Here is a 27,312-nt window from a genome sequence, read left to right as displayed (position 1 = left end):
AACCTTGGTCTATAGTTTGCAAAATCCATTTTTCTCTTGTAATGCAGTGCCAGTTTCTTGAGAATAAGGTTAGCTTTCCGCCTAAGGGTGCTTCTAGTTGTTCCCTGGTAGGCGGTGTCACCGCCAAGTCACTGTGATTGAGTTGCTGTAGTGGTGGTGGCTGTATCCGTGCCTCGTTGGTTGTTACCCTGCCACTGGCGACCCCTGTAGGCACCCCTGGATTGGTTTCTGCCTCTAGAGCGCCTATTCCTGCCTCTTTGTGCCTTAGAGGATTCCGGAAAGGACCAATTCTTGGAGGGCCAGTTCCTGCTAAACCTTGGAGGTTGAACTTATAAGAAATCTTTCACTGTTTGCACAGATTTTGCTTTCTCTTCCATCTTTTTTAGTACCTCCTGTGCAGGGGAACCAAATAAATTGACCTTGTCCATAGGTGCATCCAAAAGCTTAGATTTGACATGGTCTGGTAGTGCCTGTTCTTTCAACCATGCATGCCTCCTGATAACTGTGCCAGTCATGGCTGATCTAAAGGAAGCCTCCAGTGCATCATAGCCACATTTTAAAGAATGGTTACTAACCTGCTGTATGTTATGTACCATTTCTTGAACATACTTTTTATCTAAAGATTCTTCAGAGGACAGCTTTTTAGTCAACTGGTCAAGCATAAACTCTTGATATTGAATCATATGAAATTGGCAGTTCAAAGCTCTAGCTGACAAAGTAGCAGAGGTGTAAACTTTTTTACCCCATCTCTCTAAGGACCTGGATTCCCTTTCAGAGGGGAGGGTTTTTTTTGAAGAAGTAGCGGCTACAGCTTTAGGACCCTGGGAGATAATCTCTGGATCTGCAAAAGGAGCCTTATATAAGTGGTGATGAGTGTCCGGGACCCTGTAGTACCTATCGGGCTTAGCAGGAGCCGGAGGTAAAGAATCAGGAGCAGTGCAAGCATCATTAAATGCATCATCAACAACAGAAAGAACTGGAGGTATAGCTAAAGGCCTATGCTGTGGCAAATGTAGAAAGGTCCTAAGCCTTTTCCTAGAGCCTGAGAAATCTTGGCCCTGCCACTGAAATTGTTCCCTCATAGCATGCAAGGTTTCCCCAAAGGAAAATTCCTCAGGAGGAGAGGCTGAAGGGATGGACTCCTCAGCATCAGAATCTTCGTAAGGAGAATAAGAAGCCTCAGGAGGGTCTGTATGTTCTGAGTCATCAGAGGAATCATCTGAGGATACTGGCTCAGGGGGCTCTGCTCTAGGCCTCTTTTCTGGAGGAGGGAGAGAGGCCCTGTCTGGATGAGGCTGGGCTCCACGAATTAAAGAGATGAGATCCTCAGCCAAAGAAAGCATGTGGGAGCTGGAGCTGGGCCTGTGAGAAGGGGGCTTGGCAGGCACAGGTTTTGATGCTTTGGCTGCTTTAGCCCTGGCAAAGGCCTTAATAGACATAGCTGGAGGGGGCCTAGCAGCTCCACGTGCAGGGGTTGAAACATCCAGGGGAATGGTGTCTGATAAATCCTGTGAAACCACAACAGAAGGTTGGATTTCAGAAGCCGTTTCTACCAGGTTAGAAGAGGCCTCGGTAGAAGGCATGATATCGGCTGAAGAAAGAACCGCTTGCTCGGTTTCGGCCGAAACCGAGACACTCGTGGTTTGCTTAACCGCGGTTTCGGCCGAAACCGCGGACCGCGAGTGTCGGTCCTTTTCTTTGCGTTTTTTGGTAATTTGCGTAGTCGAAGGATCCGACGGCATAATGTAGGCAAAATCGGAGCCGAAAATCTGTTCAGCAAAGTCCGACCGACGTCTAAGCGTCCGTCGGTTAAAAGAAGCACAGGCTAGACAAGCTGCTACGTCGTGGTCTGGGCCTAAACAATGTATACAATAGGAGTGGAAATCTTTATGAGGTATTTGTTTCCCACAAGATAAACAGTTATTAACTTTCTCTGACATCGGCTGAGGCAAGAAAGAGTCCCCGACGGGGTACTTAGCTTTATAGAAGTCTTCGAAGTAGTATTCGGTAGTAGTAATCTCTGGATCTGACCGACCGGCACTTGCGAACAGCTTCTGCTTCGGGCGCCACGCGGCAAGAAAGACTGGGGAAAATGGCGTCGGCTGATGCCTTTATACCCGAATAACTGCCGCAATGACGTCGGGTGAAGTGCGACTCCAGCCGAAGCCAGACCCAGACTTTGGAATCCGGCCGACCGAAGGGCTGCCTGACGACAGGACAACCCATTTGTAAAGACTGCAGATGCATCCTTGAAGGACATCATGTTTATTGGAAACAGCCATTATACTAATGTTATGAAACATCCAAGTACTTTTGTACCAGTTATGCACCCCACAGTTCATACTTTTTTAAAAACTTGTGAGGATGAAATAAGACTTTATTTAGACAATACAACATGCAGGTTTAATAACTTAACTTATTTGGAAAGGCAAGCACTGCTAGAGCTAATGAATGATGATAGAATGGTTATCAAACCAGCTGATAAGGGTGGGGCCATTGCACTTACGGATACTACAGCATACATACAATCTTTGTATGCCCTAAAGTACAGTTGTGTACACTTACCATAAATGTAGATGTTCAAGTGTATTCACTGTTGCAGTCATTACATTTGGGTAATCTGCTGGCAGGTTGCCCTCAGTCGGCCTGATTAACAAAGTCTTGGGTCCTCCGTTGGTTGCTGTCCCTTCTTCCATGACGTCAGGTCGTCAGGGGTATAAAACATGCAGCCGACGCCATTACATCAGTTTTTCTTGCCCCAGATGTCTGGTGCCCCCCAAATGGGGAGCTATATATATATTATACACACACACATATATATATATATATATATATATATATATATATATATATATATATATATATATATATATATATATATATATATATATATATATATATATATATATCTAGAATGAGAAACACAAAACGTATACCTCCAAACAAAAGCAAATACACCAAAAAGGCTTTTAAAGATAGCAACAGAAATGAGAGGTATAGTTAGAGAAAAAACAGGGAGCTGGAGGGAGGGTAACCAGGATTGCAACAGTGAATACACTCGAATATCTACATTTATGGTAAGTGTACACAATGTACTATGTTCTTTGTGTTTCACTGTTGCAGTCATTACATTTGGGTAGAATCCCAAAGCTATGGTTGGGAGGATGGAATTATACAGCATTAAGAGCAGCTATAAGGCCTCGCAGGACAGCAGTGGCAAAGCCTGCTCTGGATTTAGAGAAGAGAGGTAAATGGTAATGTTTGGTGAACGTATGAACTGAGCTCCAGGTAGCAGCTTCCAGAATGTCTCTGGTAGGAACCCCTCTGAGAAAAGCTGCAGAAGCAGTAGCAGCCCTGGTGGAATGAGATCTGATCCCCTTGGGGACAGGTTTACCATGGTGCATATAGCAGAAATGAATACAATGGCTTATCCATTTTGAAATAGTCTGCTTTTATATAGCCTTCCCCTCTGCCCCTGCAGTAAATGCCACCAGTAATTGTTCAGATTTTCTTAGAGATTTTGTCCTGTTTAAGTAGAATCTTAGCTGTCTGTGTACATCCAATGAATGCAGAATCCATTCGCCCTTGTTCTTTGGATTTGGGAAAAAAGTTGGCAGATGGTCTGATTAAGGTAAGGGCCACACTAGATACCACTTTAGGCATAAAGGATGGACTGGTCCTGAGAGCCACCCTATCCAGGTAAAAAATAATAAAAGGCTCCACTGCCATAAGAGCCTGTAGTTCTGAAATCCTTCTAGCTGAAGTGACTGCTAAAAGAAAAGCTGTTTTCCAAGAGAGAAATTTTAGGTCTGCAGTAGCAGCTGGCTCAAAAGGAGGTAAAGTAAGTTTTTCCAAAACAAAACTGAGGTCCCATGCAGGAGTTGGTGCTCTTCTGGGAGGTCTTAAACTTTTGGCCCCTCTGAGGTACTGCTTTAGCAGAGGATGAGAAAAGAGGGGAGGCTCTGTGTTGTAATGAGCTGAAATAGCAGATGCATGGATATTTATGGAAGAAAAAGATAGGGCCTTGAGAAACATCTCAGTTAAGTATTGCAGAATTTGAGAAACAGTGGGCATTGCTGTGCTTATTCCTTGTGCTTGGTTCCAGGCACAGAATCTTTTCCATTTGTCAGCATAAGATTTTCTAGTACTAGGCCTTCTAGCCTCCAAAATGACATCCATCACAGGTTTGCTGAGAGATGTAACTGGTGAAGTTAGTTGATTAGCCATGCTGCAAGATTCAGAGTTTGGAGCTGAGTGTGTAGAATTTGATAGTTCTGCTGAGACAGTAGATAAGGTGTCTTGAGGCAGGTACCACGGAGGAAGGTGCGACATATTGCGTAGGAGTGGGTACCAGAGTTGGCGAGGCCAGTCTGGAGCAATCAGAATCATTTTTATTTTTTCCTGACTTTTAGTAAGACCTTGGAGAGCAGAGGCAGAGGGGGAAAGGCATAGACTGATAGGTTTTTCCAGCTGAAGGATACAGCATCCACTTTCCAAGCTTTTCTCTGATTAATTCTTGTGCAGAATTTGTCCAACTGATAGTTTTGGGGTGAGGCAAAAAGATCTATGTCTGGGCTCCCCCATTTCTCCCCAACACTTAAAGCGTCTCGTGGCATAATGGACTCCGAATGGGTCTCAGTAGAGGCCTGCGAATCATAAGTAGTGGGTATCAGGGGCTGCAAAAGCACCTCACTGAGTACTGGCGACTGGCTTAAGAGAAGCCTCGTCGTTGGTTTTGGACCTCGACGGTCTGTCTTGTCTTTTTCTTTGCGTCTGGATAGTTGAATCTTGAGCCAAAATATTTAGATGCAAAAAATATACCAACGCTTAACAGTGCGTTGATTAAATTTAGCACAAAACCGACAGCAAGGCACATGGTGGTCAGGGCCTAGGCAAGGAATACAGCACAAATGAAAATCCTTATGAGGTATTTGCTTCCCACAAGTAATACAATTATTAACTTTTACTGACATCGGTAAGGAGCAAGAAAAAGTTTCCCCAACGGGGTACTTAGCTTTAGGTTGAAGTCTTCGGTTCTGAAACTCGAAAACGAAAATTTCACGAGTCGGCCGACCGGCACTTGCAAACTGCTTCTGCTTCGGGCACCGCACAACAAGAAAAACTGATGTAATGGTGTCGGCTGCATGTTTTATACCCCTGATGACCTGACGTCATGGAAGAAGGGACAGCAACCGACGCAGGACCCAAGACTTTGTTAATCAGGCCAACTGAGGGCAACCTGCCAGCAGACTACCCAAATATAATGACTGCAACAGTGAAACACAAAGAACATCACACAAAGTGTGGTCATCCACAGGGGAAAATTTATGGCCACGCTCAGTGCAACGCTTAAAGATAGGCTTGTCAGCTACACTAACAGAGAAAGAAACCTTAAGAAAAAAAGGGAGTAGTTTCTTTCTACTGACACACACACACCCATTCGCCACACTCATACACAGGAAACACTGGGGGGGGGGGGGCAACAAAAATTCACACAACAATACAAACTACTCTAACTACCTTAAAACTCAACGTACCAATGAGGGGAGGAGAAAGGGGAACCTATACTAACACTATAGTACAGTTGTGTATACTTACCATAAATGTAGATGCTCGAATGTATTCACTGTTGCAGTCATTACATTTGGGTAATCTGCTGGCAGGTTGCCCTCAGTCGGTCTGATTAGCAAAGTCTTGCGTCCTGCGTCAGTTGCTGTCCCTTCTTCCATGACATCAGGTCATCAGGAGTATAAAACATGCAGCCGACGCCATTACATCAGTTTTTCTTGCCCCAGATGTCAGGTGCCCCCCAAATGGGGAGCAAAATATATATTATATATATATATATATATATATATATATATATATATATATATTTATATATAAAATTAGAAACACAAAAATATACCTCCAAACAAAAGCAAATACACCAAAAAGGCTTTTACGCATAGTAAAAGAGAGAAGAGGTATAGTAAAAGAAAAACAAGGGGCTGGAGGGAGGGTAACCAGGACTGCAACAGTGAATACACTCGAACATCTACATTTATGTACTATGTTCATCGCGTTTCACTGTTGCAGTCATTAAATTTGGGTAGATTCCCAAAGCTAAGCTTGGGAGGATGGATTTATACAGGATTAGGACCAGCTATAAGCACCTCCAAAACAGCAGTGGCAAAGCCAGCTCTGGATTTACAGAAAATTGGTAAGTGATAATGCTTGGTGAAAGTATGAACTGAACTCCAGGTAGCAGCTTCTAGAATATCCCTGGCAGGAACACTTCTGTGAAAAGCTGCTGAAGTAGATGCAGCCCTGGTGGAATGAGATCTGATCCCCTGAGGGATAGGTTTTCCATGGTGCTTATAACAGAAATAAATACAATGGCTTATCCATTTAGAAATATTTTGCTTTGAAATAGCCTTCCCCTCTGCCCCTGCAGCAAATGCTACCAGCAGTTGTTCAGATTTTCTTCGAGATTTAGTCCTGTCCAAGTAGAATCTAAGTTGTCTGTGTACATCCAATGAATGCAGACTCCACTCCCCCTTGTTCTGTGGATTGGGAAAGAAGGTTGGCAAATGAATGGACTGATTAAGTGCCACACTGGATACCACCTTGGGCATGAATGATGGATTGGTCCTGAGTGACACCCTGTCCGCATGAAAGATGATGAAAGGCTCCACTGCCATAAGGGCCTGTAATTCACATATCCTTCTAGCTAAAGTGATTGTTAAAAGGAAGACTATTTTCCAGGAAAGAAATTTTAAGTCTGCAGTTGCAGCTGGCTCGAAAGGAGGTAGAGTGAGTTTCTCCAATACAAAGTTAAGGTCTCGGGCAGGGGCTGGAGCTCTCCTGGATGGTCTCAAGTTTTTGGCCCCTCTGAGATACTGCTTTAGAAGAGGATGAGAGAAGGGGGGTCTGTGTTATAATGAGCTGAAATGGCTGAGGCATGGATTTTTATGGAAGAAAAAGACAGGCCCTTGTGAAGCATCTCAGTTAAGTATTGCAAAATCTGAGGTAAATTGAGCACTGCTGTGCTCAACCCTTGAGACTGATTCCAGGCACAGAATCTTTTCCATTTGTCAGCATAAGATTTTCTAGTACTAGGTCTTCTCGCCTCCAAAATGACATTCATCACAGGTTTGCTGAGGGATGCTAAGGGGGAATTTAAGTGATTAGCCAAGCTGCAAGATTCAATGTTTGGAGCTGAGAGTGCAGAATTTGGTTCTCCTGCTGAGAAAGTAAGGAATGTGTCTGAGGCAGGTGCCACAGAGAAATGTGTGACACACTGCGCAGGAGTGGGTACCAGTGCTGGCAAGGTCAGTCTAGAGCAATCAAAATCATTTTTGGTATGTCCTGTTTGACTTTTAGTAGTACTTTGGAGAGCAAAGGCACAAGGGGATAGGCATAGACTGATAGGTTTTTCCAGCTGAAGGACAGAGCATCCACTTTCCAGGCTTTTTTGTGATGAGTTCTTGTGCAAAATTTGTCCAACTGGTAGCTCTGGGGTGAGGCAAAAAGATCTATGTCTGGGCTCCCCCATTTGCGTGTCAACATGTTGAAAATCCGTGGTTCCAGTCTCCATTCGTGTGGGTCCATGAGATTTCTGCTTAGTTCATCTGCCAGAATATTCAGCTTTCCTGGCAGGAATTGAGCTTGTAGTTGTACTTGGTAGCTCAAGGCTGTGTTCCACAATGCCATGGCTAGTCTGCAGAGGGGGTAGGAATGTGTATGCCCCTGCTTGTTTATGTACCACACAACCGTGGTGTTGTCAGTCTTTATTAGTAATTGTCCTGGATGAAGGTAGTCCTTGAAGGCTGTCAGTGCATTCTGTACAGCTAGCATTTCTTTTTCATTGATATGAAGGTGCATTTGATTTGGGCTCCATTTGCCCTGAATGCACTTCCCTGCCAGATGAGCCCCCATGCATAATCTGCTGCGTCTGTAGTTAGGGTTTGGGCAGCAGGGGGTGGTGTGAATGGCAGTCTCTTGTTTTGGTGGCAGGCCTCTACCCACTATAGGAACTCTAGGCGCAGGTAAGGTATGATAGGAATCATTGTTTCCAGTCTGTGACAATGTTGACTCCATAAACTTTTTAAGAACCACTGATGTTTCCTCATAGAGAGCAGAGGCAGAGAAGAAAAGGCATAAACTGATAGGTTTTTCCAGCTGAAGCATCCACTTTCCAAGCTTATTTGTGGGGAGTCCGTGTGCAAAATTTGTCCACTTGATACTTCTGGGGTGAGGCAAACATATCTGGGCTCCCCCATTTGCTTGTCAACATGTTGAAAATCCTTGGTTCCAGTTTCCACTCATGTGGGTCCATAACATTTCTGCTTAGTTAGTCTGCCAGTGTGTTTAGTCTTCCTGGCAGGAATTGAGCTTGTAGATGCACTTGGTAGCTCAGGGCTGTGTTCCATAATTCCATGGCTAGTCTGCAGAGGGGGTAAGAATGTGTACCCCCCTGCTTGCTTATGTACCACATAACAGTGGTGTTGTCCGTCTTTAACATTAATTGTCCTGGAAGAATGTGGTCCTTGAAGGCTGTCAGAGCATTCTGTACAGCTAACATTTCTTTTTGATTGATATGCAGGTGCATTTGACTTGGCTTCCATTTGCCCTGAATGCACTTCCCTGCCAGGTGAGCCCCCCCCCCCCCCCATGCAAAGTCTGATGCGTCTGTTGTTAGGGTTTGGGCGGCAGGGGGTAGTGTGAATGGTAGCCCCTTGTTTTGGTGGCAGGCCTCTGCCCACCAAAGAAACTCTAGGCGTAGGCAAGGTATGATAGGAATCATTGCTTCTAAATCCTGAGAATGTTGACACCATAGGGTTTTTAGATACCACTGTAGTTTGCATATGGAATTAGAAGAATGCAGGAGGCCATGAACTCCAAGGCTTGTAGTATTTGCCTTGCAGATAGCAGGGATTTTGTGGCCACTTGTTTGAAGTAGGTTGTCAAATGAATTTGTTTCTCTGGCGTGAGGAAAGCCATCTGGGAAGTTGTATTCAAGCTTGCTCCCAGGAATATAATGTTGACAGGGTACCAGGTGTGATTTCTTTTTGTTTATGGTGTACCCCAGACAAGTTAGCACCCTTTGTACAAAGGCCAGATGATTCAAAAGTATGTCCTGGCTTTATGCCTGAATTAGACAATCGTCCAGGTATGGGTATATTTGAATATTTCTTTGCCTGCAAAATGCAATGACTGGAGCTAGGCACTTTGTGAATACCCTGGGCGCAGTAGATAAGCCAAAGGGCAGTGCAGAGAACTGATAGTGTGTGTAGTCTGCTTTGAAGCGTAGGTATCTTCTGCATGATTCCCTGATTGGGATGTGCAGGTATGCTTCCTTTAAATCTAGTGTTGCCAACCAGGTGTCTTTGCCTAGCATAGGGAGCAACTGGTGAAGAGTCAGCATCTTGAATTTTGGACTCACCAAAAAGGTGTTTAGAGTAGACAGGTCCAGGATAGGATGCCATGAACTGTATTTTCTGGGTACCAGGAAAAGTCTCGATTAGAAACCTTGTCCCTTTTCCACTTATGGTACCAACTAAATAGCCTCCATGCTTAAGGGAGAAAGTACTTGCTTTTGGGCCTCAGCCCACTGATTTGGGGGTAGAACTGGGCATCCGCTTGGTGTTGGTAACGTGTGGAAATGAAATCTGTATCCCTGGGACACTATATTTAAAACCCATTTGTCCTGGGTAATGAGTTCCCAGTTCTTTGCATGAAGAGCAACCTTTGCCCCCAAAGGGGCAATCAGATGAGAAGTGCTTAGACGTTTTAAAAAGAAGTCATTGAGACAGTTTACCATAGGGGGGAGTTTTATTACTCCCTGATGCAGATGTGGAGGCCCCCCCACTGCTTAGTCCTGTGCGTACCCTGGGACTGAAGCCTGGGAGCTCTGCTGGATCTGGGTTTGGACTGAGAAGGTCTGGAAGAGGCAGGAAAGGACCAATTCTTGGAAGGCCAATGTCTACTAAACCTTGGGGGTTGTACTTGTAAAAATTCTTTAACACATGGCAAAGATTTAGCTTTTTAAGAATTTCTTCTGCCTTGTTGCCAAGCAGGCGGTCCTGGTTTACGGGAGCATCCAGTAATTTCGCTTTAAAATGATCTGGCAAGGAATGCTCCTTAAGCCAAACATGCCTTCTAAGTACAGACCCAGTTACAGCAGCCCTGCAAGATGCCTCTAGTGAATCAAAACCACATTGCAAAGTATGTTTTCCAGCTTGTTCAGCTAAATGCAGTAAATCCTGTAAATCCTCATTTTAAGCACAATCAGGAATCAACATAATTTTCTGTTAAAGTAATCCAATAATATGCTGCTGATACTTCAACATATGAAACTGGCAGTTTAAGGCCCTAATGACCAAAGTTGCAGAAGTGTATATACCTTCTTACCCCATCTATCCAGCGCCCTGGAGTCTCTATCAGAGGGGGTAGGATTTTTGGCAGTAGTAGCTTTAATGCCCTTGGGTCCCTATGAAATGGTCTCAGGATCCGCAGTAGGATTTTTAAAAAGGAACTTGTGAGAGTCAGGGACCCTGTAATATTTATCAGGTTTTCTGGGAGCAGGAGGTAAAGAGTCAGGGGCCAAGCTAGATTCCGAAAAGGCATAATCAACAATGTCTAGTACAGGAGGAATGGCTAAAGGCCTGTGCTGGGGCAGTAGCAAGAAATCCCTAAGCCTCTTTTAAGAATCAGAGAAATCCTGACTTTCCCAACGAAAATGCTCCCTGAGAGTATGTAAGGTTTCACCAAAAGAGAAATCCTCTGAAGGAGAAGCAGAGAGAATAGAGTCCTCAGCATCAGAATCCTCAAAGGTAGACAAGGGTAAATCCTGGTCATCAAAGGAAACAGAAAATTCAGAATCCTGGTCAGAAGTATCATAAGCAAACTCAGTCCTAGGTCTCTTAGAGGGGGAAGGCTGGCTTATAGGTTCATAGGTAGGTACTACGCTATCTGCCCGAAGGCATTTATAAGCCTAGCCAGAATGTATTGGCTTTTGCCGCCCCCTTAAATTAGTTCCCTGTGCCTCTGTCCAGCAGAGCCACTGAAGTGATCCCGGGGTAAACTTTCTGTTTCCCATCCACTCGTCAATGTTTCTCTTGAAGAGTGCAGGCGAGGAGTTCTGCCTAATTTAGATTGGAATCTTGTTCCAAAGCATGGGAAGTCTCTGGGACAGGAATCTATCCCTCCAGCACGTCCTATTTATTGCTGTGGTGAGGTTTAGATCCCTAGAGCGTGTGGCTCGAGGGAATAAGGTTTTCTTTAGATGGAGCATGTCCATCAATTCTGGGTTGGACATGGCCTTATATGTCAGGCAGAGATCGCCTCTGAGCAGGCGGTATGCAATCGAGTACAGCTGGAGTTTCTTCAGTCAAGCTGCATAGGGCATCTGTTTGAGGTCAGTGATCCTCTTGGTGAAGTACTTCTGTGGTCTTTCCAGCTCTTGCAGGTGTCTTGTAAAATACATCCCAAATGGGGCGTTGTACTCTATGATGGGTCTGATGAGTGATGAGTAGAGGGGCACAATGACCTCTTCTGATCTGGATGCAAAACCTTCTGTGATAAGGTGGGCCACATAGAAGGATTTTCTAACCACTTTGACAATGTGATTATCAAAGGAGAGATTACTATCTATTTGGGTCCCCAGATCCCGTATTACGTTTTCCATATTTAGGGGACTACCACCTATGTGGTAGTTTGTGGGTATTTTGTTATTTCCAAAGGGAATAACTATGCACTTTTTGGCATTTAGCTTGAGGCCATGATTTTGACAACAGGTATCTGTCTCAGTGAGACCCTTCTGGAGGATGTCTGTCAGCCGGTGAGTCAATTATAGACCCTAGTTTGCAGTCGTCTGCGAACTTGGTCAGCCCTAGTCCTCCTGTGCTTGTCTGTACCTCTGAGAAGTATATGCCAAACAGGAGGGGTCCTGGGACTGAGCCCTGGCGAATGCCATTTGTAACCGGTTTAGAGTCAGACCTAGCTCCCGCAACTCTCACCATGTGGGTTCCGTCCGTGAGCCAACTGGCAACCCATCTTGTGACATAGAGGCTTATGTTCAAGCTGGTGAGCTTGCCTATAATACCAGAATGGGGAATGGTGTCGAAGGCCTTTGCGAGGTCTAGGTAGGCTGTGTGTACCACCTTTCCCTCATCTATAGCCTTGGTAACTATCTCAAAGAAGTCCACCTGGTTTAGGAGGCATAATCTGCCCTTAAAGCCGAACTGGGTAGGGTCCAGTGTTTGGAGGTTCCCAATGTCTCTGTTAATGAGTTCAATGATGATGCACTCCATAGCCTTGCAAACCAAGCGAGTCAGGCTTATAGGGCGATAGTTCCCGGGGTCTGTTGTGGCTCCACCTTTGTGGAGCAGAATAACTGCTGCTGTGCACCACTCTATGGATACATAGCCTGTGGAGAGGCTGAGTTTGAACAGTGTGTTTAGGTGAGGGGTTAATTCGTCTTTGAGCTCGTGTAGGATGCAGCCTGGGACACCGTCCGGTCCCACTGATGCTGTGTTTTTGGCTTTGGAGAGGGCAATTTTAACCTGAGTGTCTGTGACTTCAGGGGCTCTACATTCTTCTGGTATGGTTATGGGCCCTTTTGGGGTGAGAGGGGGGTGAAGTTTGCACTGAACCTGTCTGCCAGGATGTTGGCAATATCGGTTGGTTCAGTGTATTTTGTGCCATTCTGCACTAACTCCGAGAAGACCTGCGCATTGCCACTTAGATTCTTGACATAGCTAAAGAATGCCTTATGGTTATCTTTGGAGTCCTTGGCAAGTTTTCTTTCAAAGCTCGCCTTGGACAGTTTTATGAGGGATCATAGTTTCTTGCTGATACTGATCAGGGATGTCTTCCCTTCTTGGGATTTTACTCTTTTCTGTACTAGTTTCCTCCTTCTATTGTATAGCTTGTTTATGGCAGAGGTTCACCAGACTGGTTTCCTTTTCTTGGAGGAGTGAGTCTTGGTTTTGCTTGGGATAGCACGATCCATGCATTCTTGTAGGTGCCCATAGAATACATTAGTAAAGGATTCTGCAGCTTGGACAGCGTTAGCATGGGGGCTTTGAAACTTTCCACCTCCATCTTAAGTAATGTGAAGTTTGCTTTTGAAAAGTTTTTCACGGTGGTTTCCTTGTCCGAGGCTGGGGCGGAATGTGGATTTCCAAAGTGATTTGATTATGGTCAGATCGAACCAGCGAGAGGGTGACCTCCGGTGTGGAACACCGGTCGCCCATGTTGGTGATGACCAGGTCCAATATGTTGTCACCTCTGGTGGGAGTGTTGACCAGTTGTTCCAGGGCATTTGAGTTTATAAATTCTAGGAAATGTTGGGCAAGGGAGTTAGTACTTGAGTAGTTCTCCCAGTTAATGTATGGGTAGTTGAAATCTCCCAATATTAGGGTGTTTGGTAGGACCTTTATGTTACCCAGTGTTTCCAGAAATGCAGAATGGGGGTCCTGGGACATGGTGGGTGATCTGTAGCAAGCTACAATTTGAATTGCAGTTTTGTCTGTTGTTAGATGCAAGTGGATAATCTCTGAAGCATCGTGCTGTGCCACTAATCTGGAGGTGTGGGTATCCTTGATGAATATGGATACTCCCCCCACCCTTTTGTATTTCGGTCAGATTCTGTGGCTGAAATGTATGGTATGAGTTGTAGCCTGGTAGTGCTGGGGTGCTCTCTGGAGCCTTAAACCAGGTTTCTGTTACTGCACATACATCGATTTTCTCCATACTGAGGAGTGCCTCGAGTGCGTGCATTTTGAGGTTTAGACTTCTGGCATTAAGTAGTATTACCCTCAGATTTTTGTTACTTGTGCTATTTACGGCGGTGGGTTTGTCTTTTGAGCCTTGCCTAAAAAAGGCAATATGGGGGTGGCAAGAGCCTTGGCCAGTATTCAAAAGCCTAAGGGTGACAGGTGCAAGCTGTCTCTAGCAAAGCAGCGTGGCTTGTCGCGGATGTCATCCCAGGCAGACACTGGATCCCCTTTGAATGACACCAGAAACTTAGCCAGCTGTTGAAACTAATAATTTTTTCTTAATACCGTAGTATCATTCTTGGTGAGGGCAGGATGCTACTCAGGGTCAAGGTCATACCAGCCTGGGCTACGTTATCAGATAGCTCTTCCATGTCTCTTTTCATGTAGCCCAGAGAGGTACAGCTCAGGTCATTCACACCAACATGGACAATGAAAGAGTTGTATTTGTACTTGTTCTGGAGTGACCTGAGTGCTTGTGTTATGTGGTGGATCCTGGCACCCGACAGGCAGCTAACAGTAACCCTCCCCTTATTCAGCCTAGTGAGTGGGACATCAGTGTGCCTGACTATAGGGTCACCTATTACTAGTATGCTGGGTATGTTATTTTGCCTTGAGGGCTGTGATTGCGTGGCACACTGGTTTTGTGAAGTATGTGTTTCATGGTTTGTGTTGGGGGGTGGAGGCTGCTTGGATGTCTGCTTTGGAGGGCTCTATTGCTTTTGCAGATTTTTATTTAGAGCCTCCGAGTATGTTTTCTTGTATTTACGTGTGTTTTTTACCAGTGCTAGTTTAATGGGTCTATGTGAGACTGGTGGTGTGATGCAAATATTTCCCTTCTCCTCTTGACTGTCTGATCCCGTCTTGGGTTGAGAAAGCTTAGCCTCCAGTTTGGCTGTATAACTGCATCTCTCGCATGTGTTAGTGTTTGGTGGTAGGAGGAGAGGGTTGTCTGTGTACATGAGGCAGTTGTTACATTGCCTCAAAATGCCTAGATTCACCAGTTGGACTGGAGAGTACACCTGAAACTGCCCTTTGGACATGCCTGGATAGGTACAGTAAACTGTTTTACTGAATGGCTGATAAGGTCGAATAGAGATCCTTGTCCTTCTGTAGTGCTAGGGTTTATAAGTGCTTGCTATGAGTTTTGAGCAAGAGCTGGGCTGAGAAATGAATGGCTTGAGTGCTTACGTTGAAAGTTTGTCTAGTTCCAAGGGAAAAATTGAAGTGGAGACTTTGTGGAGCCGGGAATACTTACACCCTAGCTACCCGGCGGGCAAATGCGGTTTTTATAGCAGGGAAATGAAAGAAATAGAAATTAGCCCAAAATGGCCAATAAACTACTACTTTCTGACCTGAAACCACTCCTCCAGGGACAGATAGGCTGCTCAAAGCTCCCCTCTCTGACAGGTGAACACAAAAACTTCCTTCTATCCCAAGTAAGGTATGGGCAAACACAGAGATCTGTAACACAGCCCTGAATTCAGCACTAACCTGAAAACTGGACTATACTAGCCTAGAAAGACGGGAAACAAGTATACATATATATTTTTTTTCAGAAAATAAAGCTTCCCCTGATTAAAGTAATAAAGTCTTCAGCCATTCTTATCATTTGTGTTTTAGGCATAGAGGCCTAACCATGCGGTCTGGGCGTCAGTTTTCTAGGCATGGTTCGAGTTTTAGGCCTTGAAGAAGAAGATGGCATTGGTTTAATATGCAAGTCAGTAGGCCTGAATGCACCCTCAGAAGCTGGTGCCTGCACAGTGGCTCCGGACCCATCCAAGGTAGAGACATCCGCATGTTCCACAGTTGAAGCATCTTGCTGCATACCGGACTCTGGCTGGGTCTCAGAAGAGGCCTGCGAATCTGAAGTAGCGGGTATCAGGGGCTGCGAAAGCGCCTCACTGAGTACCGGCGAACTGGCGACTGACTTAGGAGAAGAGTCGTCTGCAGCTTTGGACCTAGGCGGCCTGTCTCTGTCTTTATCTTTGCGTTTTTTGAGAATGTCGGTAGTCGGATGGCTTACCAAAGACATATCAGGATAATTGAACCGGGCACCAAAATATTTAGAAGCGAAACTATACCAACGATGGATAGTTCATGGTTTAAATAAGGCACAAAACCAACAGCGATGTATGTCGTGGTCAGGGCCTAGGCAAGGAATACAGTAAGAATGAAAATATTTATGAGGTATTTGCTTTCCACAAGTAATGCAATTATTTCCTTTTACTGACATCGGTTTAGAGCAAGAAAAAGTTTCCCCAGTGGGGTACTTAGCTTTTAGTTCAGTTCTGAAACTCGAAAACGAACATTTCAGGAGTCGGCCGACTGGCACTTGCGAATTGCTTCTGCTTCGGGCACCGCACGACAAGGAAGACTGATGTAATGGCGTCGGCTACATGTTTTATTCCCCTGACGACCTGACTTCACCGAAGGGACAGCAATCGCCGCAGGACCCAAGACTTTGTTAATCCCGCCGATTGAGGGCTACTGCAAGCAGATAACCCAACTGTAATGACTGTAACAGTGAAACACGAAGAACATCTTCATTGGTGGATTCAGCAACTGTCTCTGAATCCTGGGACTCCTTTTTATCCCACTCTTCCCTCTCAGGAATTCTTCATAGACACTTCAGACATGGGATGGTGGGCAACATTTGGCTCCCTGAAGGTACAGGGGGTGTGATCATCTTGTCGGCAGAAGTAGCATATCAATGTCAATGAGTTGCGAGCTCTTCTCCTGGCTCTTCAGGCATTTTATCTTCTTTTCTCTCCAGGGCCTCTCAAGGTTTTCACAGACAGTACCACAGTGATGTGGTATATCAACAAACAGGGAGGAAGGAGATCTTAATATTCTTTGCCGGTTGGCACTTCTGGTATGGGATCTTGCTATCAAGTATCAAGTGACACTTCAAACAGTTCATATCCATTCAGGTCAAAACGTTGTGGCAGGCACTCTTTAGCAGGTCCTTAACTCAGTCCCACAAATGGATGCTTCACAGGGACATGTTTCTGGACATTATCCCCACCAGTGGGGTAATCCTCAAGAGGATCTTTTTGCCTCCCCTCTGAAAAGACAACCTTCTTTATTTTGTGCCAGTGCCCCAGGTCCTCTGGTATGGAAGGTGGATGCCCTCTCATTTTCTTGGAAGGGGTGTTTCTTTATGCATTCCCTCCCCTTTCTCTCATTCCAAAAGTCCTGTTCAAAATTCAACAGGACGCTCCCAAAATCTTGTTGGTAACTCCCTCTTGTCCACGACAGCACTGGCTCCCTCTGCATCACGCCAAGGGCTATCACCACAAGTTACCTCACAGGGTTGACTAATCACACAAGACAAAGGATCTCTCATCCATTCCTACCTGTCCACACTTCAACTGATACTGTGGGTGATAGGATTTTGATTCCTCATAGACACCTGTTTTCAGAGGATGTGCTGCAAGTCCTGCAGGAGGCCAGGAAACCTACTACTGGGAAATCCAACTTATCCAAATGGAAGCGATTTTATATTCGGTGTTACTCTCACAACCTGGACCCAATTACTGTGGATGCTCCACTGGCTCTCTTACTTGTCCGAGTTGTTCAATGCTGATTTGACCTATTCTTCTATTAAGGTCCACTTATCAGCTGTCTCTGCTTGTCTGCATTTTTCTTCTCCTCTAGCTTCTAGATTTGAGGTGAAACAATTTCTTAAAGGTGTCCTTAATAATAGACCTCCCAGGAAGCCTGTTCCTCCTCCCTGGGATCTTAACTTTGTTTTGGAGAAGTTGACTCAGGCTCCTTTTCAGCCTGCTGCTTCAGCCTCCTTGCATCACTGTTCCTGGATGACTGTTCTTTTATTAGCTCTTACAACTGCCAGATGGGTGTCTGAGTTGCAGACCCTTATGGCTTGTCCTCCTTTTTTGATCTTTCCTGAGGACAGGGTGTCCTTGCGCACTAACCCTTTTTTATGCCTAAGGTGGTTAATGAGCCTTCACTTAACCAGTCTATTAATATGCCTACCTTTTTCCCCTCCCCGCAAGATCACAGTGAGAGGGTGCTGCATACTTTGGACATGCATAGGCAACTCATTTTATTTGGATAAGACTAAGGCTCTTAGAAAATCTGATCAGTTATTTGTTTATTTTCATCCTAGATCTTCAAGACTTGCTCTATCCAAGCAAACTATTTCTTCTTGGATTTCTAAGGCTGTTTCCATTTGTTACACTTTTCATGGCAAGAGCTTTCCTTCTTCAGTTAAAGCTGATTCTACTAGAGCTGTGGCTTCTTCAGAAGCTTTTTTCAAAGACTTAGATACTAACTCTATTCCTAAAGTAGCTACCAGGACTTCTGTGCATCCCTTTACCAAGCACTGCAAGTTAGATTGCGACTCTAGCGCAAGGGCTGGTTTTGCTAGTGTTCCTCTTCATAGCATTTTAGGGGAATCTTCTGCTCCTCCCCCTCCCCAGTTTCCTCTTGAGCTTTGGCACTCTCCCATAAGGTAAAGAATACTGCAGCAGTGAATGTAAGGACATAGTACAGTTGTGTAAAACCTTACCATAATGGTATATGTCCTTGCCTTCACTGCTGCAGTATTAGCTCCCTCCCTCCACCCCCTAGTCTCTTCCTTTCCAGGGCATACAGATTACCTCTTGCATTGCTTGGACTGCTGTTCCTACTGGGGCAATCAGTTCTGTTAGAGTATGTCTGAATGTCACTTTTAAGCCCTATGCTACGCAAGGAGCATTTGGGTGACGTTCGGCATAACTTTTAAATAAGCAACAAGTAGTCTTTGGTAGACTGGCCGGATGTTCGAGCTTCATTGCTGTATATTACCATGATACAATTTTCTCTACAGAATCAGACTGTAAATGATTTCTGAATTTACTTGAGAACTTTTACTTTGGCAGTTGGTACAGAGGACTAAAGCTCTAACTTGTTAAGGAGTTGCTTAGTGTTGCAAGGGTACAGGGTTTGAATCTTCCCACCTTCATTTGCATTCTGGCTGACACTGACCAAGTCACTTAACCAGACAATGCTCTGTAGCAACTGGGAATTTGGGGTAAGCTCTTTAATGGTCTCATGGACTGCATGTCTAACAACTACGAACTTGTTATATGCCAGCCATTCTTAATTGCACAGCTTACATAGTCCAGGGAAAAGTTATGGCAATATCACCAGCACACCAACTTTTTACTTCAGCATAAGAAATTTTATCTTTAAGGACAGTAGGCACTGCATTTGTAGATGAAGCACTGAACTGCAAAGCTGTTTGCCAACAGCAACTTCTGCATTACCAATATGTCTCTATAATGTGGAATTATTCAGATAAGTTTCATTAGGCAGCTAATATTCTCATACCCTTCTATACACATAGCTGGGTCTTACAGTATAAAACTAATGATCTGTATATAATATCATGTAGTTCAGACAACACTACCAATAAAGTATTTCTTGCTAACAATAAGTTATCCTACTTACCGCTTGCCTCCTTCCCTCCTTAATTAACATCAAGCTGAAATAATTTATTTTTGTCCACATCTTCTCCTCTGGTTGATAAAAAGGGTCTATATTAGAAAACCAAAAAGACTTTACTGCGAACATTCACATTAACGAAAATGCCGGTAATCGAACTTGCTATTGTGGGGGGCTCAGCCCCCCACACCCCCCGCTAACTATATATTCTAATTCCGAGGTCGCACTACAGTGAGGAAAGGGCAAATATCCCACTCCTCAATGTAACACGACCCCACAATCACAGTTTCGATTCCTGGCATTTTTGCTCGTATGAGCGTTCGCTCTAAAATCTTTTCGTGCATCTAATATAGACCCGATAAAAATATGCCTGACATGTATATAAAACGGAGAACTAAAACATTTTCAATAACTGTATTTTTCTATCCATATCTATAAATAAGAACTTCCAGTTTCTCGGTTTTTTATATTATTTTTTGTTTAGTCTCTTCACACATGATCCTTGGCTGCCATTACAGAAGCCTTTTAAATAAATACTCCTAAATGCTTCATCTTATTGTGTCTCCGTAAATATGAGTACTGCTGAACCAATTCATGCACAGGTGTATAATTTACAGCTATAGCCTTTGTTTTATATTCACTGATTTTATACCCCAAGAAGATATCTCAAAATGTTCCACACCACAAAATGTCCTTCTCTGGATTTATCAAGTACAAAGGACAACTTTTCTTGATTATCATACCAATTATATCCTTGAATTTCAGAGTCCAATACTGTCTTTGCTAATGGTACTAAACATAAAGCAAATACCAAAGGGGAAAGAGGACACCTCTGCCTGGTTCCTCTGTTCAAACACAATTTACCAGAAAGAAACTCTCCTACTTTAATTCTTCTTCTGGCCCTTCATGTATCCTCCTAATTAACCTTATGATTGTATAGTGAATGCAAATGCTTTCACTGCTCTGCACATAAAATCTCAGTTTACTCTGTCAAATGCTTCCTCTACATCAAGACCCATCAACAGCAGCAGTATTTTCTTTCTTCTTCCTGTCAAAAGTTTGCCTTCCCTCCACAAAACTAAACAGATCCATATGTATAAATAATCAATCCAGCAAAAAGATAGTAGCAAAGGCAACCATAGAGCACGAAAGTATCCAGACTCACATATGTATAAAATGTAGCCCTTTACTGGTGCACAGAGGTAAGCGCTTTCACAGTTCACTTCGTCAGACCATAAAAACTCCCTCCATCAAAGAACACTCCCTTTATATCCATCATAACAAACTCAATCAATTAATCAATAAACATCTTAAAGGTAAACAATGTTATTAAAACTCTTATGAAGGAAGCATGTAAAAATAAAAAATAAGAATAAAAACTAACTTTCGTAGCTACATATACAAATACAACGGTGACAAAAAAATATACGAAGGTATGCATAACATCACCTAAAAACGCCCCATTGATAATCAACATAAAAACATAATATAATGGCATCACATCATATATCAACATGCTATAAGATTACTGCAGTTAGAAACAGATAACAAAATATACTTCACCCAAACCAAACAAGCACATAAAATGGATTGAGGCAAGTAAGTAATATAAAGGATGATAATATCTTATCCCCTATAATGCATGACATGTTAAGACATATAGGAACATTAAATCTGGACAAAAACAACAAAGGTATTGATCTTAAATATCACAAATTCCTTGAATCAAAAACTTTCATTTGACAGCCAATCCTCTGGACTTCAAGACAGGCTTGGGGGAGGCCCTCTCATTAAGACCTCTACCTCTGTCCGCTCTTAATCTTAAGATCCAGTTCATTTCTGTCTTTTCAGTACCATTTCTTATGCTATCTTCTCTAATAATGGGTGTAACATTGTCTATAACCATGAAATGAAAGACATGTTCCTTTCCCATTGCCAAAACATGTTTTGCTAAAGCATTATTGGTGTAGTTCACCCTGATGACATAGAGATGTTCCCTCATTCTATTGCAAAACACCGTTGGTTTTACCAACATAGAATGACAAACATAATTTGCATACAGCTAAGTAAATCACATGCGGGGGTGCTGCAGTCACCTTAAACCTAAACTCCTGTCCAGTGCCCAGATGTACAAAATAGTCACCTATGTTGATAAACTCACAAAAATTACATTGTCCACATGGTATGGTTCCTATATATTCATTTATCTCATTGTCTATCAATAGTGGCACAGGATTCTCTTTAAATTAGGTTTATTCTTAAACCTAAATGTCGGCCTATCACCAACAATATTTCTGATATCTTTGTCAGTGGTAAGAATCCGCCAATGATTATTAATAATATCATAGATAGCCTTATTGTCAGTGGTATAATACATAGGTATTCTCATTCCTAAGGGTTTGCACCTTTGTATGCTCTTAACCTCTGATTAGAGAAATAAGGAGCAGCTCTACCTGCCCTGGAAAGGTCCAAATCTGAAAGGCCCTCTTCTATCTCTTCCTTATTATAACCTCGCTCAAGTAACCTATCTCTGAAGGCATCCAACTCTATGTTCCATATGCATCAATTCTGGCAATGCATTTGCCAGCCATTTCAGCTAGTACAAACACTTTACAATCATGGTTTAAAACTGAACTGGGTCTACATCTTCTTTGGGTAAGACAGCCACCACATTGTTAATCCAAGATGCTGGTGCTTCCCCCCCTTTCAAAATATTATTCAACAAAATCTTCAAGATTTTTATTACTTTCTTCCCTCCAAACTTTCACAGTATTTCATCTGTTCCTAAAGGCTTTCATACAGACTGATTATATTTCACTGTTTTTATCTCATCTTATCTATTAGTTCTTGAGCCTCATCTTTCTCTAACTTTGGCATCATTACATCTTCCATAAATATTTCTATATTTCCTCCATTTTGGTTTTCACATTCTTCCGCTTTATACAAACTTTCAAAACATTTCCAAAATATTTCTCAATATTATTCAATACTCATTCCTTTTTTATTCCAGTAAGGCCACTTACATTCCAAGATAATATGGACAGGGCATCCATTCTGATAGATGAATTCTGATATTCCCACCTATTCTGATATTCCCACCTATTTATACATCACAGTTTTTTGAATGTGTATTTCCAACTTTTCTCTTACATGCACACTAATGTGTGGCAGGCTGATAATTTATACAGTTGTTTCTTCTCCTCCTCTCCATTTGAGTCTATGCTACATTTTTCAAGACTTTTGGCTTTAATGAAAATACTCAAACAAAAAGCTATCTATATTTTAAGAGCACCCTATCCACTATTATCTTAAAAAAACACACAAATCTATGTGCATTTTCAACAAATTAAGTTTAACCCTCCAGATAGGAATAAATGTCCCAAATTGACAACTGCACCTACAGGCATTACCAAACCTAAAATTAAGCTCATGTTACAGCCTGTACTCCCACTTACATGAAATGGTGTCTATCCTTCCTTATCTCTATTGCTCTCCTGATATGAAAATGGTACATACTTTCAGAAAACCTTAACCTTTAATGCTAAGAAAAACTGCACAAACTACCTTTAAATAAAACTAACTATACACTGTTCTATTAAATGCACCAAAATATTACGGCTACTAGGAAGCTTGCTATCTCTTACTCACTTTCCATAACTTCAAACTTTATTTTTCACTGAACTGCTTGCCATTGTACCTTTATATTTTGCATTTCCCTCAGCAAAGAATAGGGTTACCCCCTGTTCCTCTTTGCACAGGACAGTCCCTATTTGGGCACTTGTGTCTTGAAAAAAAAATTGCAAATGTCCTGACATTTTAGGACAAAAATATTTCTTAAGTTTTCTTTAATAGTAAAAAATTATTTTGCAGCGGAAACAATTAAATATTCTATGAATTGGCATAAACAACTCAAATGTTACAGGAATAAGCTTTTACTTTGACATTAAAGTTCATTGCTGTGAATTGGTTCTGGGTATGGTTTGTACTGCACAATCCCACATAAAATATTCCTCTTCTGCATTTTAAAAGGTGAAAAACCCTAGCAAAGTACGATTACCATTCTTGAGGTTAATTGGTTACACCTCCAGACAGCTCAACTTAATGTAAAAGTAGTCAACAATGAGAAAAAAAAAGCTAACAGATGCATGAAGGAATCTCAGTAACTTTCCGTCAGGGCACAATGGACTATTGCTTTCAATTGCAGATTTCTGACTCACACAGAGCATTTGCTAATGTACTAAAACAAGTTAATATCTTTTGCTGATGGAAAAAAATTGCATTTTTCACGGCTTTCATAATTTCTGCCTTATTGTTAAGCATATTTACTTACATTACAGCTCTTGCTCCAACAGTTATGTCAATGCTGTGATGGTGACATGGGAGATGAAATATATATTGGATGGGCCCTATAGAAATTATATATATTTCCATAGGAGGTTTGTGGATGATTGCTTCATTTTATGGAGAGGCACAACATCATGTTTATTAGAATTTCTAAACTTTATTAATAATTCGACTCAATTTTTGAAATTTACCATTGATTATTCAGATTCAAAGATTAGTTTTTTAGATGTGTCCGTATTTAGAAACTCAGAAAAGAGAATTACTAGTAAAATGTACCGGAAAGAGTGCTGGGTGAATGGTTTACTCTCTAGGGACAGTATGCACCCTAACTATATATTTAATAATGTTGTACAAAATCAGTTTTTAAGAGCGTCCAGACTGAGTGCTAACACAGAAGAATATGAGATGAGAATGAGTGCTACCAGTTTAGAACTGTCACAGAGAGGTTATAGTGAAGAATTGGTGGCTAGGAATGAGAACAAAGTTAGACAGTTTAGATATACCAAAGCCAGACCTTATTTTTCGGAAGGGTATGTCAGAAGTCCTAGGAAATATGACACTCAATTAAGAATTAGCATTCCTTATTCCAAAAATGTTAGTATGTATACTGAAATATTAATAAGCATTGGAATATTTTAACATCAGACCCTGAAATAGCAGAGGTAGTAGGCTTGAGACCACAATTTACATTTAGGAATTATAGATATTTGAAAAGGAGATTATGCACCCCCAAGGCCAGTTCTACAAAGAATGATAAGAATGGCACAGAGCCCTGTGGAAAATGTGCTCAATGTGTTTATATAAATGAAAGCAAGTTTTTTAAACATCCAGATACAGGTAGAACTTTTGATATCAGAGTATTGTCCACTTGCAGTACTATGCACGTGGTATACCTGGCAGTCTGTGAAACCTGCAGTTGTTTCTATGTAGGTAAGACTGACCGAGCCCTGAGGGAAAGGATAAAAGAGCATGTCTATCATATTAAAAAGGGTACTATTTTTAATGCCCTAGCCAAACATGTCAGTAGAACAGGCAGCAATCACACTTTCAAATTTCAGGTTCTTTCCACAACATCTGAGAATATCAGAGGGGGTGATGTTAGATTAAGAACTGAGGAGAAAGAGGTTAGATGGATTGTTATGCTAAGGGCCAATTTTGGACATGGGTTAAATGAAAGTCTACCTATCAGACCAGTTCTTTTAAAAGGGGGTCTGAAGAGATGAGGTGTTTTTATTATTATTTTTATTTTATATATTTTTGTGAACATACATATGTATTTATATTTTATACTATACACTTTATGTATATGGATATGTTTTTAACAAGTGTTTTTAAATGTGTGTCTTTTTAAATTCTATACTGCATGCTAAGTGATGTCAATAGATTTTACTATATAAGGTGTGGTTATTATCTGATTGAGTACACCTGATGAAGCATTGGTGAAAGCGCTTGTGTCTCTTTGTAATAAACCAGTACTGCTACTGAAGAATTTTGTATTGCTTTTTTACCTTTTTCTTTGAACTGGAGCCATACCTCAGTCAGTGTTTTTGGATACTTATTCGTTGGTGTTACTGGGGTTCCTGTTTGGTGTGGATTTTTGCTTCTTGTTTTTAATTCTACATATATTATCAGTACATGCTTACACTGCCACCACAGCAGCCCAAAATCACACCATTATATTGATATTAACTTGCTTCTGTTAAGCCTTTATCTTGTTACAGTACAGGGCCTGTATTTCTTACAACTAAGAAAAAAAATAGTTTCTTACTCTAACATATACAAATTGTTGAAAAAATTCCCCCACGTTTAAAAATCCCTGACTGCACACTATACAAACTGCTGTAAAATATAACATGAAGTTTATATCAAGAAATGTTTTACACAAATATTAGCAAAATGTTTTACTTGCAGTTACTTCTATTTTCCCTTTAGTGTCATTCTAAATGTTAATGACCTAAAGTGCTTTACAGTCTACCCTCATGTTTAGCAAAGTCAACAAAAGTCCAATCTTTCTCAGCCACATTTTCTTGCAAAGACATATTTCAAATATTACTGATGCTTTATAGTCTCATATTTACTTGCTATTTTTGTGTTGCTGGCCTTCTTCTTGAACATTTCCATCTCTCAACAGCAGTCTCGGGTTCAAGTGCAAGGTACTCCTGATTACTAGGTCAGCTTCGGTGCTCTGCATCTCTCAAGCATTCCCCTTTTGGAACAATGGAAAAAGTTTCGCTAGCAAAGTTTATTTATGAGCTTTATTATAAGAGGAATGAAAAGCAGAATGCCCTTCTGCTTACTGGCCCACTTTTCGTTGGATAAACTTTTATTCCCTCTTTAGCCTGGTCTGCATTCAAAAATGTCTTCATACACCCAGAAAAAATATTTGAAAGACAAACAGATACAACTTGACCCTTGCCTCTCAACATTCCTAGATTGCTGGTATACATTTGCTTCTTTCTGTCTGGTGTGCAGGGAATAATAATTTTCTGCATGCACTTAGCAATCCCCCATTTCTAATGCTTTACTGTTCTATCACAGTTTTGTTAGGATCAAATCTTTCTGCTGGTATGATTGCATCTTTACTAATATAGGTCTTGGCTGCTTTGCCACGGCCCAGTTTGGAGGACATACACTATCTGCCTGATCAGTTAACATATCCCAGCTGTGGAATACCAGTCCAGTTGCTTATTTGTGCTTTCATAAAATAAATACAGTTTGTTCCTTCCAGTTTCTCTGGGTACAGCAGAAAATCTCAGGTTCTCTCTGCAAGTGCTGTTTTCTTACTGTACTACTTTTGAAACAGCTCTTCTTCAGAAACTTCAGACTTGACCTTTTTTCATTTCAAACTTATTTTTACAGCTTTATCAGTTTATCTAAATAGATAGTTAAATCCTCTATTTTTCCAGTCTTTTATTTGATTTGATATATTTTCCTTCAATGTTTTGTTTATTTTACATACCTCTGAGTACATCTGATTTATTTTCCTCTAAATTACTGGAAGCAGTCGCTTGCACCAATCAAAGCTGCAGCTTTAGCTACTATTTACTGAACAGCTGCAGGATTCTTCCCAGCCATTTTTTCCTTCTCCTTTTCTTGATTTTCATTCAGGTTCTCCAAATTTCATCTGAATTTTACCCAAACTGCCAAATTTACTGGTCCTTTTTTCCCCTCAGTTTCTGTTTAAACACTAGGACAGCTGAAAATGAGCTGATCAGTGTCAGACATCTTGGAAGGCTGTTCAGTACAGATATTGGTGGATTATAATAGCAGTAGTTTGAGAGGCCTTTTATGGCTCAAATGGTCTGAAATAGGTAATTTTGCCATTACTGTTTCACCATTTACTGAAAAAATGTTCAAAGCTATGCTGCTGTATTAAGAAATATAATTTAAAACAATCTGGAAGGAGAGTCAAAGAACACATGCATTTATGTATGGTTCTAAAATGTGCGTGGGGACCCCATCACTTGAAAACAGCCAGAGGCTCAAGGTACACTTAATTCGTCAATGACTGCAACAGGTAAGTATATTCTGGAAAAATAAAACAGCTAACTGCAGATGCAAGTTACCTGAATAAAGAAGAGCTTTGGTTTTCCTACAAGGCTCTTGCATAGATCCCCTCTAAAGAGGGAGGTTAGGCATTTTATTGGCATAGCACCGTTAGTTCCATAGATTGTGCCTTCCTCTCCATGACTTAACAGGATACAGGCAAAAGAAGCACAGTTGCTGTGATCTTCTTGAGACACTACAAAGCAAG

The 27,312-nt window shown here is 42.0% G+C and overlaps 1 protein-coding gene across 1 annotated transcript in view; it reads right to left on the bottom strand.

Annotated features, from left to right (window-relative positions):
* Positions 1 to 27,312, bottom strand: part of CASP7 (caspase 7) — a 472,872-nt gene that overhangs the window by 148,367 nt on the left and 297,193 nt on the right. The window contains exon 5 of the mRNA XM_044055765.1: positions 27,125 to 27,300. Within this exon, the coding sequence (XP_043911700.1) occupies positions 27,125 to 27,300 (176 nt within the window). The remainder of the gene's footprint in view (positions 1 to 27,124; positions 27,301 to 27,312) is intronic.

This window comes from Protopterus annectens, chromosome 14.part0 (assembly GCF_019279795.1).
Source record: "Protopterus annectens isolate FY-2018-M chromosome 14.part0, PAN1.0, whole genome shotgun sequence".
Taxonomy (NCBI): domain Eukaryota; kingdom Metazoa; phylum Chordata; order Ceratodontiformes; family Protopteridae; genus Protopterus; species Protopterus annectens.
This window is presented reverse-complemented; position numbering and strand designations above follow the sequence as displayed.